The sequence below is a fragment of the Coloeus monedula genome (assembly GCF_965178545.1).
Source record: "Coloeus monedula genome assembly, chromosome: 14".
Classification (NCBI taxonomy): domain Eukaryota; kingdom Metazoa; phylum Chordata; class Aves; order Passeriformes; family Corvidae; genus Coloeus; species Coloeus monedula.
Window position 1 is genome coordinate 10,844,665 of NC_138794.1, and position 18,681 is coordinate 10,863,345.

General features: G+C 48.5%; 1 protein-coding gene across 1 annotated transcript in view; it reads right to left on the reverse strand.

Moving 5' to 3' along the window:
- Nucleotides 1–18,681, reverse strand: part of IGDCC4 (immunoglobulin superfamily DCC subclass member 4) — a gene marked incomplete at both ends in the record, with an annotated part of 84,197 nt that overhangs the window by 27,310 nt on the left and 38,206 nt on the right. Inside the window, one exon of the mRNA XM_082290599.1 lies at nt 14,441–14,574. Within this exon, the coding sequence (XP_082146725.1) occupies nt 14,441–14,574 (134 nt within the window). The remainder of the gene's footprint in view (nt 1–14,440; nt 14,575–18,681) is intronic.

An 18,681-nucleotide genomic window follows, 5' to 3' on the forward strand; every position in this document is an offset into this window, starting at 1 on the left:
GGAGCACCCACAGTGCTTGACCTGGGGCAGTGGCTGGACCATGCTGACCTCCAACCCCAGCCCTGGGCAAACACCAGCAAGAGGAGCTGCCCTGGGGCAGGGAAGAGCCAGACCAGCTGTCCTCCTTCCAGTGGAACGAGTACCCTACACAGAGGGGCTGGTGTGGACAGGCAAACCCAGTCTCCTGGGCTGGCCAGGGCTTTGCTCTGTCACATCCCCTGCTGCTCCCATCATCCACATCCACAGACACCTTCAGCCTCACAGACAGCACGCCTGGCTGCAGGAGGACAACTTGGGGGACAGCAAATGGACTGGAAGAAAACACAGAAAATATGGATTCCGAGAATTCACTGACAAACAGATCAAAATCCTGGTCACTCTGAACGACTGAGACAGAAAATGGGCGTAATGGAAAAACTGGCACGAGAGCTTCCAGGCACGTAAGCTCAAGGATCAGAGAAACTCAAGGCTCTCTGGGACAGCAACTATCTTTTAACTCCAGCTCCAGTTCAACAAAGCACTAAAATCCACAAGTAATCATTAGTCCTGCACAAGAACTGAGCACAGGGACTCCAGTGAGGCCCAGCTGCATGGGTGAGGCTGCTCTGCACATTGTTAGTGCGAGACCTCTACCCCATATGGCACAGAGGGATGAGGCAACGTCAGAGGAAGAACAAGGAGCCTTCCAGCCAGGATCTGGAAGGAAACACATGAAAAAGCATCAGAAACAAAGGAAAAGGGTTTTACAGCAGACGTTGCAGGGAAGGCCACAGTGCTGGAAAGACTCTGGAGAACCCAGTAAGTTGTGATGAGCAAGCTGGGAAAAGTGGTACAAAGGACCCAGGTGAGGAGCTGCTCTGTGCTGAGCAAGGCTGGATGAGGTCACACATCTCCACACAGCCCAGGCTCAGGCCCAGCTCACCCTGCACAGGGCTCAGCAAGCCAAATCTGCCCACTGGTCATCGCCTGCAGGGCCATGGCAGCTTCTGATGAAAACGAACAGGGCAGCAGCTGACACCCCACATTCTGGGAGCAGGAATATCCATGGTAAGACTTCCAGCCTACCATGGGAGTGAGATTCTTTACCCAACACCACCAGCTGCCACATACCTGCTGGGCAGGACATGGCTGAGACATGCCTGCGTGCAAAAAGCTGTCCTTTTCTGCACTGCTGGGGGAAAAAATAAATCTAGAGTAAAAAAATAACACCGGCCAGATGGTAATATATTCCCTGCCAGATTTCCAAGCAGATCTCTACCAAGCTTAAGGCAGAGAAAGAGAGAAAGCTCCTCAACCTGACTTAAACACTCATCTGTTCCATCAGGTGCATGGCCCCAGGTGCTGACTGGCAAAGGCACTTCACAGGTTATAGAAGCTTCACCTGAAGGCACTTGTCCCATGTCACTTGGTCCCTGACAGCTGCCTGGTAGTGCTGTCAGTCACTAGGAGAAGGGTTTTAATGGAGTTCCAGCCTTGAAAAACTTTTGGGAAAACATAATAGTCCAGCCCCCACAACTGATTATTACTGAAAATTATATTACAAACATAAACAGCTCTGCTTGCTTTCCCAGTGCATTCCTGGGTGTGTGCATGGATGAATGCCCCTTACACTTCTTGCTCACACAAACACATTTCTCTCCAGCTTTGTATTCCATTGTGGGTCTCTCAGACCAAGTCCACAAGTCAAGTTTCTCTTCAAACTGAGCCCACTCGGAGCACATTTTTCCCTTGTCACCTCTCTAGGCTGGTTGGACACAATGGATCGCAAGTTCACTCCTACAAACTGTGTTCCATTGAGGAGCTCCCAAGAACAGTACTCAGCTAACCAGGAAAACTTCCACACAGGGGATTCCAACACACATCAAAGAGTAAAACCAATGTGAGGGTTTTTGTCTCCACTGCCATTAAGACAATTTCAGGTGAAAATTGTCAGGGAATACTGTCAGAACCAAAGGAAAAAAAGAGCTGAAGTTTCCAAGACGTCTTTCACTGCCTGAACAAAACAGGTCACTGAATGCATCTGCACTGTGCTGGCCGCTCTGAGGCATTAAAAGCTTTCATAGAGCTGTTATTTAAAACTTGGGCTTTGAGATTTCTCCCCCTCTGCCAGCTTTGTTTTGTCTCTCCAAGCAGCAGAGCTGCTCCAGGCAAAAGCTTTGCACAGCCCAAGGCACAACCCATGGATTCACATCAAAACTTGCCACCATTGAGGCCTTTGTGGACTTTCTGCCCTTCTGAACCAGATGGATCAATTTTACCCTCTTTTACTGGAGAAAACACCTATGGGGTGCCAGGAATGGCTCTGGGATCACTGGGAGTACTGAGGGAGAACTGAAGGAAATTCTTGGGGCATTGAAGGAGTTTGAGAAGGCAGCTCCTTTCCTGCACAGTTCATTAACCCCTGCATTGGGAGACAACAAAAGTGCTACCACAGACCAAGAGACCAGACTTACCAATCAGCTGCAGAAATATTTCGATATATTGCCTACAGTTTACTGTTTCCAAATTACTCACTACAGAGGACTTCTCAGTTTAAGTGTTTTTCTACTTTCCTATCATGAGACAGGAGAGATTAGCCAAACTTGGGTGCTCAACTTGGTGGTACCACTGCTCTCACAGGCATCCCTCAGTGCCTGGAGCTGCGTTCAGGCAAGGCACAGAGGATATACAACAAAGCAGTTATGACCATGTGTGCTGTAAACCCAAAAGGAGATGGAGAGGGGAGAACAGGAAACCTGTGAGTGAGTGGCCAGACGCACCTCAGTCCACTCCCAAGGCTGCCTGATCTCAAATCCAATTGAGTCATTTCACAGCGAAGGTGAACTCTGAGCAGGGATGTCAAGGGAGGCACCAAGGGGAGCTGCTTGGGACAAAGCTCAAAATGTTTATTTCAGCTTATGGCTTGAGTTATAACATCCATCCATGATTTCCAGCTCCTAGAGTTCATAACTTGGCTCTGTCTCTAATGCGTCCATAATTCAAGAGCGATCCTCTCCCGTCTCCCTGCTCTTGTTAGTGTAGAGTATCAGCAAAGAATTCAGGCAGTGCAACAGGAGGAAAACACTTTTTGTTCAGCCAATTTGTGATGGTCGCTTGCAGTGACAAGAGGATGATTTCTTGGATGGGAACTAACACCTCTCTCCCGATTCCATGAACACCCTGCCTCGGCAAAAGTGCTGGAAGGTTAAGCATGACTTGCATGGCGACACATTCAGCTCTCAGCAGGTCATGATTTGGAGATCTCCAACAATCAAGCAACAATCTTCTGTTCTGCAAACTTTCTCACCCTCTCTGGAGGAGGAGCATGAAACCTTATTCATCCCTGCTAGCCTCCTCTGGGAATAGATCCTAGCACTGAGCAGCTGTTCATTAGAGAAAGTCAATGCTGTCACTGCTGTTATTCTGCAGACAATAAAGGAGCAAATTACCCATTGCAAAGCACACACCTTCAAAAATGTGGGCGCTGTGTTTGCACAGCATGTCCTACTCCCACTCTCCAGTTCTCTCCCTTTTCTTGAATAACTCACAGACCTCCTGGACTGCTAGGGAAAAAGCTGACAGCAACTGTGGAAGAGAAAAACATCCTCCAGACCTGCCTTTCTCCTCCCTTTACACTGCCCTGGAAATTTGTCTGTAATTTATTTCTACTTCAGGACAGGATAACCAGCATGTAAAATCTCTAGGCAAGACTCTTGCCTGGTTGTATCCAAACACTAGGGAATATTTGCTTTGGGGGCAATATAAACAATGTCAGATCTCATACCTGAGCATGTTTAGCAATAGGCATTTCTTCTTTTCTAACTATTCTCATCTGAAAATGGCAAGGCACAGCTTTGCAAAGAGGAAAGCAAAAACGACTAGCATGAGGCACTTTTCATAGGTGACTAGAGAAGGTGAGTGGTGCCCTTTTAACACCATAAATCAGGCCTTCCCAAGGATCCTAAGTCAAAAATTGCCTCCTCTTATCCCCAAATGCGAGCACACATCCTTTCTGAAAATTACCATTGACTTTTTGGGGTTTTTCTCCCACCTGTGCTATATTGGTGCCTGCAGCAGTTTGGATCCAAGTTCTGTTTTCCGGTCACTGAAGGATGGGATGACTTTTGGTTACAAGATTTCGGACCCAATTCTCCAAACTTTAGTTATCTCAGAACTCCTCCTCTGCAGCCTTTGGTTCCCAAGCCTTGCAGGATCTTTCAGGTGTGTGCCTCAGCAGAAACCCCAGCACGAGCAATGCTTTGGTACTGGGACTGCAGAGGTTGTCCCAGTACACTGTGTCAGCACCAGAAATGTTCACAGAAAGGTTCCTTTCCTTTCCTTTCACTTCCCAGGTAGCTGTGGAGTGTCTGTGTCAGCACATGAGTCATCCAGGAAGGGAGGCAGAAAAGGAACTCAGCTTCCATTGCTCAGTGTAGTGGCATAACAAGTTATTTCTGCCCAATAATACAGATGAGCTCAATAAATCAGTTTTGTATTGTCTTTTTACCTCATGTCTTCCAAAGGTTTTGTAAGCAATTATGCATTTGTCAATGCAAACATTGAACTGAAAAGCTGAACAGGGAAGAATTTATCTCCATGTTTTGGAATGGGCAGTCTCTCTTCCTCACTAAGTTGGTGCTACAGCAGAGCAGTGACACATCCCATCATCTTTAAAGCAGCACACAAAGACACATGTGATTAAAACATAGTTCAATCACTTTCTTAGTGTTATTAAAAGACCTCCACATACAGCACTTGTATCTCAAAACTACAATCCTAAAACCTCCAACAAAGAAGTCATCAAACAGATCCTAAAATATATGTCCAACCTACACTTCATAAAACCTGCTCCTCTCCTGTTTGCATATACATGAAAAACAGAGAATTTAACAGACTGAACACATTTCTCTGATTAAAAAAAGATGGAGAGAGATTAATTAGTTTGGATGAGGAGTGTCCATTTACAACCTGGACACACTCCTCAGACCGCCACCTGCCACAGCTTCTGGGGTCTCTCCACAGACTGTGGCAGGAGAAGCTGCACTAGGAACAGCTTCCCATTTGGCTTGAGAAACAGCCTGTCCAATGTCTTCCCCAGTTCCACATCCTGTGTCTGGAAGCCCTGGGAGCACATGGATCGCAGTCCAGACAGGCAAAGGGGCCATCAGGCAGTACTCTTTCATTCCTCTCAACTTCTTTATACAGCTGACAGATTTCAGCTCAGAAATTAAATCCTTTAATGTACTACTAGCTCAGCCACAAGCTGACACCCTGAACTCTCTGCAACCAGAAGCCCAGAAAGAGTGGCAGGTTTCCAGGAACTGCCTTGGATTTTTAGGGGGGCTCTTGCCCCACTCCCCAAACCCTTGATCCTTCAGGCTATGGAGTTTTGTATGTCCAGGGTATGTTTAATTCTGCTGCAAAGCAGTCGGAGTGTGCTTTACCCACCACTCCAGCTCTTGTAAAGCTGTCAACATTGGCTCTCTGTTTGCGTACATGCATTTGGAACTGCGCCTCATCACGCCAAAAGGGACGGGAGCCAGCCAGACTGCACGACGAATTCCTGCTCGCTTCCCCAGAGCGCTTGGAAGCGCCTCCATTTGCACCACTCCAAGCCAGAGCCAGACAAAATAAACAGGAGGAGCTGTCCCGGCAGCCACAGCCAGGCGGCCCCACTGCAGAGAGCTCTGAGAACTGGGGCTCTTCTGGCTTCTGCCACAGGCCAGAAGGTTGGACACCTCAGGCCTTCAGGCATCTGAATCCTCAGAAGCCTGAAGATACATCACAGAGAACTTGTGGGAGGAAGAAGCAGCACCCCATGGAGCTGGAATGTAGCACAGGCAATAGGAAACCCCAGCTCAGGGCACAGTGGATGCTGAGACCTGACAGAAGGACTGTGTTGGAACAGCATTGATAGTGTCACCATTTTAGATAGTAAGTACTGATTAATAGGCCTTTCTTGGCACATTTTCACAGATTTTTGCGCAAACTCCTTATAAGAAAGTCACTCAGTGTACAGAGGGAGTTGAGCCTCTAGATCAGGTGAGAGGCCAACAAGGAGAAATGAAGAAAGGAGCAGAGGTACCTCAGTGTAGCAGAGAATAGCAGAGCAGCCTCCCTACCCTAACACCCAGACAGCTTTATGTTACTCAAGCTGAGCCCTTAAAGCACTGTAAGCCCCAGCCATTCCCCAGCAGCTGCCAAAAACATGGACTAGAAAAACAAGGGCTGCAAGAGGCTGCTTTGCAAAGTCACCACTGCAACAGGAACCTCCACAGTACACCAGGAACATCCCATGGCTGACATCCAGTCAGGATAATATCCCAGCTGCCCAGCAGGACCAGTCTCCCCTGGTCTCTGTCACTAAGTCACTGTGCTGCTCTGGGCACATCTCTCAGCATCTCTGGGACTCCATCTGCTCAGGGTTCACAACACAGCCATTCACAGAAGTAAAGGTGCAAAAGTAATAGCCAGAGAGCATCAGAAGACCCTTGACAAAAGCCACAGTATCCATGATTTAAATACAGACATCCATTCGCACCCCCCCCCCCCCCCGCCCCCCAAAATCAGTAAACATGAAATGGTCCTGGGGACATAAGCTTGCCAGCCTTTGGGATTCAATGGGAACATCCTCACACCTTTCTAACCATCATTACACCAGCTCTCTTTGTCATTATCCTAGGGCAGCACATCACCTTCCAGGATGATACATGAGGAAGGTCCAAGAAAAAAAAACAACTGTAAGGCTTTTTTTTTTTACCTCTTGCAGTGAAATGACACAGAGACACGGTCAACAGAAGCCTGTTCTGGCTCACAAGTCACCCTGAAACTCCTCCTTACTCACCCTGCCTCAGTGACTGGAGCCATTTCACTCCAGTCACTTCCTCCTTGTGTTCTGAGGCTGATGTTTCCCAGGGGCTGACACCTATTTCATCAGATCTATTTGCAATTCAGATTTATTTGCAACATCAGATTCATTTACAATTCAGGCACATCCAGAGACAGCAGAGAGGGATGAGGCTGGAGGCCCTGGACCATGCAGGAGGACACAACCTGCTTCCTTCTGTGGCCACGGCTCCTGCTGTGCCCCATTCCCTTTTCCAGAGCAGCATCCACTGTCCTGAGAAGCCTTGAAAAGAGGAACGTTCTGGGAAGGGATTTTGCAGTGGGGTCCCTCTGATGCCAGGTACACAGAATGCTTCCCAAAAACGATGCTGTGAACACACAACACGCTGGGAGCCCACAGTAACACAGTCTGGCAGCAAACCGAGACTGCCAACTTGGAAGGGAGAACTAAAAGCAGATGGATGCATCTGCATTCACTCAGGACAATGCAAATCTGTTTTTCTAGGAAAAGTCTGAAAGAAAAGCTGGCTTTCCATGGGGAAAGATCATCACTGATATCCACAGATTCTGTCAAAGCCCTTAGGCTGGACACTTGCTGGGTGCCACAGAGAACCCTTATCTGTCTAAGGCTACACATTAAGACAGTGTTTGGTAACACCACCTGCCCCTCCTTATCCCATCCTTCCTCTCTCTTCCTGCTCCTCATTCTTGTCTACAATCCACGTGGCACTGCCCCTTGGCTGCACCAGAAACAGAGTTGGGCAAAAACATCTCTGTTACTGAAGGCAAACTCCCGGCTGTGTTCTGAGTGATCCCTAGCATCCAAGATATCCAAGCGAGGGCTTAGAGCAGCACAGCTCTGCTCCTGACTCAGCCTCCCCTGTCACCCAGGCCAACTCCTCCTATTCCTGTTCCTTAGCACCCTCCAGGCCTGTAGGTACTGGTGGGTCTTAGAGACAGAGACAAGGTTGCTCCATATGTCTATCCCACGACGAAAGTAATGGGATTAGACACCACCATGAGCTTTGCTATGCCTTCAGACCCTTCCAACATACTCACTCCAGCTGCTGGACGTTGTCAGTGCCGGAGGGTACTGCCAGCCCTCAGCCTCAGCAGCTGTAACACCAATGATTAATAATTAACAAGTGTCATCAGGAGCCCAACCACATCAACCTTCCTGTCTGCAGCCCACTGCAAGCTGCTGACCTAATTATAGTCTCTATTCCTAGCTGCCTTCAGCCTCCCCATGAAGGCACAGCCTGTCCCACACTCTCTGGGACAGGCCAGGTGTGATCCCTGTAGTGCAGATGTGCTGATGCACCACAGGATTGCACCACCACCAAGGGACTCTGAGAAGAACTGAATGGACCCTACTGCTTAAACCCTGCTTCAGTCTGAGCCTTACCAAACATCAGCAGACACTTATTTCAGGAAGCCTCAAAAGTGCAGCAGACCTGAATTAGTAAGAGATGCATGTGGAGAACACCAGAGGACCACAAACCACAAACCTGAATCCAGACATCTCTAGTCTTCAGGAGCTGGAGGCACAGTAACACACGAGCCTGGCCACATCTGACAGCTCTAAACATCATGCTCAGCTACCCTGCATGTGGATTAGACCAGTTTCCCCTCAGGACCTGGAAACAGCTCACCTATTCCCAGCCGTACATCCCTTGTTCTGCTCTATTATCCTTGACACCTCTGTTGCCACTCACTTTGGTGCCATCCCCGGGCTTAGCTGTTGTGCTTAATGGGAGGTGAGGGCTCTGCATTTTGTATCAAACCCTCTGTCACTGTAGGCTGCTGGAGCTGTCAGAAGTGTGGCATATCAGAGCCCCATGGAACTTCACAGACAGCTGAGCTGGAACTCCCCTTGGGCTCCCAGAGTAAGCTGCTGACACTGGAGCTACGAGCAGTTTTCCCTCGGCAACGTGAGGGGTGTGGATGCATGTTGGCCCTGTAGGAACCCCAGCCAAGAAGAGCTGTGTGTTTGGATGGGTGCCTGACGTCTGCACCAGACCTTCACAAGTTTCATCCAATATCTATGGGCTGAATCCTGTTCCACGCGTGCTTCAAACCCACCAGCGTTGCCAGGCTCAGTAAAAGGGAGATGGAGTTAAAGTTTACAGCTTGTTAGGCAGAAGGTCACTTCTAGCTTTAAAGATCAATTTATTAAGCATGAAATGTTGTGTATCTCCTCCTTGATCTTGCCATCCTCTGAATTCACACTTACCATGGCTTGCTTAGCACCTTCTGCCACAGGCAGGAGCAACAGCATTTTACAGAATCCATCAGATGCATTATGCAAACAGCTTCAGATACCTGCTTCCCAGGAAACCAGAGCTGTGAAACACTTGTAAACAGTCCTCATGGCTGAGCTTTTGGGATGTCAAGTGGAGAGCAGTTCCCTGCTTAACTGCTGGTGATGTGAGAGACCAGAGGGCAAAGAAAAATGGGATGCTAAAAGGAGAGAGGGGGAAGTGACAGTTCTGTGTCCAGTACAGGAGGCACACGGAATAGGAACATGGCATTTGCAGGCCAGAACTGTCTCCTTCTCCAGAGGTGGTGCATCACTTGCTGGTTACACCAACAACTCACAGCAAAAATGAAAAAAAAAAAAACAAAACACAACAATAAAAAAGCCCCACAATTTCTCTCCCTACACGTTCCAATGACTCTTGCCTCCCAGAAGAAGCATGCCATGCCCATACACAGCTGTGGATAGCTTTGCCCTCATAACCCCACAGGGCCCTGCTGCCCCTGCAAGGGGTTCCTGCCAGAGGAAGACCACCCCAATCCAGGTGGGACCATCCCTCCACTCTGGTTAACACTGCCCTTCTCCATTGATGGCAGCACACATGGGATCAACACCCAACTGAGGTCAAGGAGGTCAGCCCAGAGCAGCACTGACCCAAATCCAAAGTTCCCTGTCCCCTGGCTGCCCAGTACCTGTGTCGGAAGCCGCAAGGGGAGCAGAGCACGTGGCCAGGGCTCAGGCTGAGCGCCAAGCCAGCATCCAGCACGTCATTCACACATGCAGGGACTGAAAATCCACTTGTGGTAACAGCACGTCTGTTTCTGCAAGGTGGTGGCCAACTGCGACTGTTGCTCACTTCATCACCACCTTCCCCTCCATCCCTAAAGCTCATCCCAGTCAAGAGCTGTATTTTCCCACAGCCCTTTGGAGCAGGAATCACCCCTGTCCCAGGCTCTCCCTTGGTACCTGCAAGGCACTGCAATACGAACACTAAAAGAGCAAAAAACCTGAAGGTGCTTCAGCTGCCTCCAAGCTCTGTCCCTGTTATCACATTCATACAAATATTTGGCTGAAAAATCACTTTCCTGGGACACTGCTGCAGCAAGCCGCTACAACTGTCAGCGTAAATGATGTTCTGCCAACGGCAACCTCGCAGTGTCATCTCTAATAACACGGCACTAAATCCCAGCTTGTGGGGGATGTGCTTAGCTGCTGGGAGACCCCTCCTGTGGCTTGCTCAGCCCAGACCTCCACCCATCACCCTGCTCTGTTCTCCAGTTCCTGCATTATTGCAGCACAGTGAGATTCTGATTCTTGCCAGCCTGGTTTGAGGCAAGGGTTTTTCCCATACATGTTACAGCAGTCACGGCCACCTCACATGCACAGACCAGGAACAGGGTGCAGAGGGCACAAGGAAGAGGAATCTCACACCCACACTGAGATACATGTCCACACCTCTCTCTGTATGTGCCCCTCCACGACCTCCAGCACCAAATGCCCATAATCACTCTCCAGACTGACCCATCCCTTCCAAAGGGCAACTCCAATGTTATTTATTGCATTATCCCTATTTACAGAAATTAAAACTTTGAGGAACTGATTCTCCTCAGCAGCCCAACAACAGAGAGGGAGAGAGAACCCAGGAGTCCTGGCTCCCAGGACTGTGCTTTGACAATTCTTCTGCAATACCCACTAAATATGAATAGACACAAACACAGATCTACACGAAGGAGCTCTGGGGTCAGGATCTCAAACTTGTTTCTCCCACTCCAGTGGAAGAAAACTCTATTTTATTCTAAAATTGCCAAGATGTCTAACTTTCTTTAGGTCACTTAGGGGACACCACACTGCTTATACATAGTCAAAGGGATTAAAAAATAAGGAGGAATGTAAACTTTTTCAAGATTGCCAATGCTTTGCAAGTAAAACTAATAGGATGAATTGCAGGGAAGTGAAATTTGGGTTAGCTGTGGAGAAGAGATATCCCAGCATTCATTCAATGGGGAAGATGCAGTGGAAATTAGGGGGAGCCACCCTCCTTGTGACATTTAAAAACAGAATAGATCAAATCCTTGCAAAAGTTTACTGTTCTTGCAGCAGCACAGCTTCTGACTGCTATTTGTGCTACATTGTGCCAGTTGAGGGGCAAACACACAGCAAGAGGGAGTCCCTATTCCCATGAAAACACACAAAGAGCAAGCAGGCGCATGACATGGAGGGGGAAAGCGAAGTGACAGGCAAAGTGACCTGCTGAGACCACACGTCATGTTCCCCAAACCCTTCTGCTACTCTATTTTAAGAGCTGCTTTATGAAGTATGGCAACGTGCCCATGTATATGTCAAGAACCTGGGAACATGACCAGGACACATAAGGAATTCGTTCTCTATCTACAAGTTCAGGGTAGGGCTCCAGAGCCTGCTCCCAGAAGAAGAAGTGACAAGAAACAAGACACAGCTGACCCCAAGGAAAGGCAGCACGCACAGCTGGAGCCTAGGAAAAGCATCCCACAGACAGCTCCTAATGATCTTTTTGGCAGAGAGAGCCGCAGTGTTCATTCATCACCTGTCCAGGTGAGGGCTGAAGGGACAGTGCTGCCAGATGTGTTTGGCACTCTGTCCGCTGGGGAGCAGCGGAGATCCAATGGGAAAATCCAAACCACCCCTATTTCAGCAGAAGGCTCTGTTTCAGGGCTGCGTGACTGTATCCTGCTGTCCCATCTGCTCTTTTCCCTTCCAGCTCCAAATGCCACTTCCCCAGGGAAGGCCTGGAAATTTGCACAATGAAGTCTGCACAGCCAAAACATCTGCAGCCCCGCTGCTCCCTGCCCTGCCTGAGATGGCCAGCATGTGCTCAGCCACAGACACACAGCACAGCTGGAATTCCCCCCAGGATGGGGAAGTCACACTGTCCAGGGAAACAACACTTCTGGGGTTTTTAGGTCGTGCAGATATGACAGAAAGGGGTCACATTAATCGTTGGTTTTACTTGGAAAAGGCCTTTAATAAGGGAGATGGAACTATTCCCAGCCATGGTATCAGGAACAGGGGAGAGAGGGGGGAGGAACAGGACAACTGGGCAGAAGAGCTATAGGGAAACAGATTCTTCTGCTATGCACAGCCCATTCAAATCCAGCCCTGTCTGGAAGGCAGAGGCATGAACATGAAAAGTTCCCAGGCCTGATCCTTGGAAGCATTTGCATTATCACCAGCAAGACCCCAAAATCTGCCAGGAGCACAGCCTCTACCATCATGACACAGCACTGCCAGTGGGACAGTGGGTAAGGAGACACGAGGTCCCACTGCACAAATCTTTTCCAGGGGTCCTGGAAGTACAGTGGGACTGAAAAGCTGGACTGTCACCTTATCTTGGCACAAAGGAGTCCCTAGCCAGGAGCAGGGAGGGAAGAAGCAGTTTAGTTGCTTCTGTCTGCAGACACATAGGAGTTTGGTCCCAGAAAATTTCCAAATAAGCAACACTAAATAACTGTATTTCAGACTATTGTTCTTTTGTCATCTGTTTTTCAGTTTGGTTTGGGTTTTTTTTTCCTAGAATTCTTTGTTTTGGTTTAGTTTGGTTTTATTTCTCATAATTAGGAAAGGATTTCTGCCTGACCAGTTCACTCCAACTATTATCAGCTGCTTCTGAACAGGGAGGAAAAGACTCCTCAAGCCAGTCCAGGCATCAGAAAATGTGCCCTGATGGTGAAGTGCTGAAACAAAAAAGGATCAAGACCATGCCAGTCACTCGTGGAGGAGTTTGCAGCCTGCACAGGTCACTGCAGTTTCCCATCTGTCTCAGAGATATTCTCCCCAATTATAAAAAACCCCAGAGATTTAACAGGCATGTTTTTCATCACTATCAGCTCAATCTGGTGAAAAACTCAACCTCACATATTTGTTTTAGCAGCCAGCGGGTGGTGTGGTGCTGCAGAAGAGAGATTTGGGTGAGAACTCCAGGCAGAAATCTGCTCAGGCCGGCTGGTGCTCCAGAAGGAACTCTTCCCATTTAACCTCTTCCAGTGCCTCCATTTGCAAAGCAGATTAAACATTGCAGAGCTACAAGATGCAATTATGCAGAATCAGTTATGATGCCAAGGACATCAAATTCACCTTTGCAGCTTGATCGATATTAGTTATCAATAGCACACCAGACCCAACATGGGAGCTGTCTCTGGAGCGTGGAACTGCCCATAGGAAGTGCTCCCCTCGGCTCCGTGCTTCATTAAACACACGGAGGATCTGGCAGGGGCTGGCAATTATATACAGAGCATTCAACCACTCACGAATTCTCTGCAGATTCCACCCAGATTACCTCCGCGACATAATCCATTGATCAGAGGTGTGTTCTCAGGCTCCACAGTTAATTACACTCCCTGCTGATGGATGAACAGCAAAGCCATCGCTGGGAAAATACATCGGGAGCAGAATGTCAAGCAACGCAATCCTAAACAAAGACGAAAGGGTCTGGGAAGGATTTCAGAGCTTTCAAGGTTAAAGCTCCCTGTAAGATACACTGGGGTCAGCACAAACAGGAGACAGATGTGGCAGGGGGTCCTGAGAGAATGGACAGCTCAGCCAGACTCCCAGCCCTGGTGAGTCTGTCCACTTGCAGGACAGGGATTATACAAAGCCGGGGAGGCAGCCAGGCGTGCTGGGAAGGATGCTGGAGTCTGGAGACCCCCACTGCACTTATGCTCTCAGCTACATTCTCATGTCCAGACCTGCCCACTGCACTCTTGGCTTACACAGGAAAATGCACGCAGAGGCTGAGGCCCAGATCAGGAAGCGTAAGACAGCTCACACCCAAAGCCTTGCTCCAAAGGCCTGTATCACCAGGATAAATCCCAGCTGGTGATCTCTGGAGCTCAGCAGAGCACCACCAATATGGACTCAGAACACAAGTCAGATATCACTGTGCTCAACCTCTTCTGGACTGTGCCAGGCAACCTGGGGTAGGCACAGTCCTGCCAGATACTCCAGTCTCCAGCTAGTTCTCTTGTTTGCTTGGGAAGCACATTTGTCTGCACATGCCAAACCTTGCCTGTCTTGCCATCCAAGGCAGCTGCAGAGAACACCACTAACAATGCTGCTGTCCCCAAGGAGCAAACAGGGTGCCTCATCCCTTCTAACAACTCCAGAGCACAAAGGAGTCCTCCCAACTCAGCCTCCTTATCCCATCACAGCGAAGAGAAATCTTTCATAAACACCTTCTCTACAAGTTTTAACCAAAGCTGGCCACGTGCAGAGCCACACCAGGAGGAGAGAAGGCCACTGGTATTTGAGCACAGCTCTCCACCACACAAGATGATTATATGGCAGACCTGTGCCCAGCCCAAGAGGCTGCTGCCAGCACCTCACCTTTCACCACGCTGAGAGTGGCATCACTGCTGTAGCGCTTTCGGGCGGTGTTGGTTGCCACGCAGTGGTAAATCCCGGCATCGCTCTCCTGCACATCCACGATTTGGAGGACACCATTGGGAAGAGTTATAAACCTGAGTGACCAAAAGGAAGAGTGTGAGACAGGCTATGCATTGCCCCACCTATTCATCATCCCAAAGCCCTTTTATCCCTTTCTTTTCTCATGTGCAGGTCCTGGTAATGACAGCAGAATGGGATCAGGGAACCTCTGAGCAACCCAACTGGTGGTTCTCAAAAAGCAGCAGGTACAGACCTATCCATCACCTTGGAGTCTTCACAATGCAAAAGGTGCTTTTGGGAGACCACACTAACAGGACTTTGCTGACACAAACCAACTAGACAGTACAAACCAACTCCATACACACACGCTTCTACATACACATTTGTACATGTCCCCAGGCATACAGGTGCTTGAGCACACACTACAGCCATTTTCAGCACTTGCTTTTTGCAAAGGTTTGGTTGCCACACAAAAAACACATTGCAAAGAAGTCTGAACATCATCTTTTTCTTGCTGCACCTCAGGGTGCAGCAAGGGGGACCAAATGATACACAGCTGCACCTTCATGGGCCAAAGCAGCCACGACACAGCCACCTGAACCTGCACCATTTCTGGGTTGTAGTGATTCCTTTCCTTCTTCCACAAGTTTCTGGCTTTCGCAAGGTGACAAACTCACAGCTGGGCATTCAGTATCCCCTGATTTGCCCATGGGATGCTACTGGGAAACACTTCCACGGAATGAAATGGCTACACTGCTCACACATGAACACAATCCTTGCTGCATTACACTGAACAAAGCACATGATTAGCAATTAGAATAAAAGTAGGAGCAGGCTGTCAGTATCTCCATTTTCTGCCTGGATTCCTAGATGGCAGCCTCTTTATTCTTGAACGAAAGGCGCAAAGCCTACGTGATCCTTTTTAATTATATATGAGATCCATTTTTAATTGCAAGCCTCTATAAACAGAGCTGCTGAGGTTTGACAGGCAGCTCTGGGTTATCAGTCTTCATTATGAAGAGGACACATTCAAAGGCAATTGCTAAGGGGAGGGATAGCAGCTATTCCACAGGAACAGCACAAAGACAAGTTATAACCATTAATGCCAGTCCCGCCATCCACAAAGATCACAGTAAGTCAAACTGTGGTTCTCCAGGTACTGAGACTGCTGGAGTGCCACGAACGAGGATCATGGAGCCAGGAAGACTTTAACGGATCACTCATCCTGTGTTCAAGCCATGGTCATCAACAGCATGCCTGCTCCTGCAAACATTTATCCTAAATCTGCACTCATGGAAACACCTCCCTTGCCCCAAGCGGTCTGTTCCAGAGACAAATATCCCTGCTGTGAATCTTGCATCGATCCTGGACCGCAGCTACTACAGTTGAGCTCATCATGTCTTGTCCTCTTCACAGCTGATGAAGAAAGAAGAGCTACCAGAGCTCCTCCAGTGACCATTCTGTCTCCACTGGAACAATCCTACAGCCTGATTCACAGACACAGACTGGCTGAAGCTTCCCACGCACACAAACAAATGGCTTTACATACCTAAAGCCATGTTCCTGCTACTTACAAAGAGATTTTGCTCAGAATCAAGCTCCAAAAGACCTCAGAGGAGGTGGCACACAAAAGCCCTCATCAGGATGCCTCATCAGAACTCAGGAGAAAGATGACAAATATTTGCATCCTCTCAGCTCCGCGGAGGGAAAGCCTCCCACTGGGATAATATTTATTTTTGTCGTGCATCTGCTATTTGAGTCTGTAATTAATATCAACATATTTCAAACACCAGGCAAGGCATCTCCCAGCCACAAAAAGATGCGTCAGTGATGTATCACAGATTCACTGGGGCTGGGATGGACCTCTGGTCTGTGGCTTTTGTCCTCTCAGAGCAGGGTCACTAGACCAGGGCGTTCAGGACCCAGCTTCTCTTGAGGGCACAAAACAAACCACTGTGTCTCAAAAGAGAGCAGGAGCTGGAAAAAAGGGGGTTGAGTGGGGAAACTTCATCAAAAGAGCTTGAGACAGTCCCTTCAGCACCACTGGTAGAGATCTACTCAGTGCAGTACATCCTGTTGAGAAAACATGGCAGCAGCGAGGACGGCTCTGCTGGGGAAGCAAGGAGGGAAGAAAAGTAGAATTTCTCTATCCACCATTTCTCCCAGCTGCTCACAAAGCCTCCAGCTCTTCAGGGTCCCAGCAGCCCTGAACCAGAAGCCTTCATGCAGCCTTCAAGGGCATTTGCTCCATCCCCAGGCTCCCTACAAGGAAATTTGCCTGATGACTCAGAGCAGACAGTTGGCAGAGCTTTTCTTCCACACAAAGGGCAAATCTTTTTGTCTGCTCACCTTCACCAAGGATTAAGCAGGAAACAAAACCTAAAGGACAGACAGACAAAGGCCCTGGAAGCAACAGAAGCGCTGGAACCTTGGCACTCCCAGGAGTTTTGCTGTTGATAGCTGCACTGTCAGGACCTCAGAGAAGACTGCCTCGACGGGGGCGAAAGGCAAACCCCCCTGGATTACACTGAAGGACAGCACACTCAGAGCAGGGCCAACTACCACAGCCTCAAAGGCAGCAAGAAGAACAGGGCACACCCACGGAGCTTTTCTCCTCCCTGAGAGCACTGAGGGGCTCAGGGCTGCTCACCAGGGCAGTGTTCAAGAACTGAAATCAAGAGCCACTGCCTCGTGTCCAAACCCTGCAACCCTACAGCTCAGAGGATATTCCAGCATTAACAGCTCTATCCCCTTTCTTACCTTCTCCCCAGTAAATTGCCAGTACACCCTCCCTGCAGCCTTTTGAAGGTGCCTAGGACAGCCCAAAGCACCAGTCCTGAGCACAGTGAGGAATCTGCAGCCCTGTTGTAGGCTCAGTTTGGAAACCATTTTGCTCACAGCTCCAGAGTCCTGTACATGAACATGAGACACATCAAGGCACTCCTGACACAGCACAGAAATAAATGCTACACACAGATAAAACCCTCACTTAGCCAAAATGTGGAAAAATGACCGCAGAGCACGTGGTCTGTAGGTTATGGATTTGCTGTGAAGACGTCCAAAGACCTCCAGTTCCCAGCAAGAGCTCATCTTGTCTCTAGAGAAAATAAACAGCAATTTGGAACCTGATGTGAAACTCAGCCGGCACCTAAATCACAGATTATGCCAAGAGATGTTGCACACACCTCAAAGCAACTGCAATCTAGAGAAATCCTGTGAGCCACCTTTCAGCAGCTGCTGCAGATTTAAGACTGTATTTATTCAATGTACTCCAGAGCCAGAACTGCAAAATACTCTGTGCCTTACTCACACATGGAATTTAGATTTTTGTACTGAAGAGGGACAGGAAAGGTATTCTAAAAATACCAATCAGCACTTTGGTACCCTTTGGGTGGTTTAAGTACTTCTTTAAGCTTAGCTTTCAGTACCTTTGAGGTGGCACCATTCTAGAACCTGCACCCAGGGGCAAAGACTGAAAAGAGTACCCAAAGCTAAGAACAACAAAGAAAAGCAGAGGGGAAAGAGGAAAAGGGAGGGGAAAAGAGGGGGGGAAAGGAAAAAAAGAGGGGGGAAAAGGGAAAGCAAGGAAAGGGAAAAGCAATGTGAGTTCCACACAATTATTCTAGCCTTCTTAAATCACAAACACTGATGTTAGTAACATTACTCCAAGACTGTATCTCCAGTCCCCAAGCCTGATTTTGCACACCCTCCCAAGCCCGGCTATTCTGGAATATGAAATCATCACCCTGACACCTGCCCAGCCAAAGGGTTGCATTTTCACAGGCTCATCCGAAGTGTGCACAAGAGGCAGCCCACAGTAATCAGGCCAGCCTGAGATCCTATCCTTAGGCATGATGCAGGGAGGATAACAGAAAGCTCTGGTTGGCAGCCAACATTTCCTGGAATTCACTTAATTCCTTTGAAAGCCGGTTATATTAAATCCAACAACAACTAGACAACAACAAAAAAAAGCAAATCCTTCTGAAAAAGCATATTAGCTAGAACATGATTTAAAAAGCAAGATCTGCAGCCAGAGATTATGGCCTGGCTTTTACAAGGAAAACAATTTTCAGGCTGCCTGTGATGAAAGCAATCTCTGAGCAAGTAATTTCACAATATCCATCGAGCTGTCTCATTTAAAAAGCCATTGTATCTATGGCACACTTCTCCCTACGATCCCT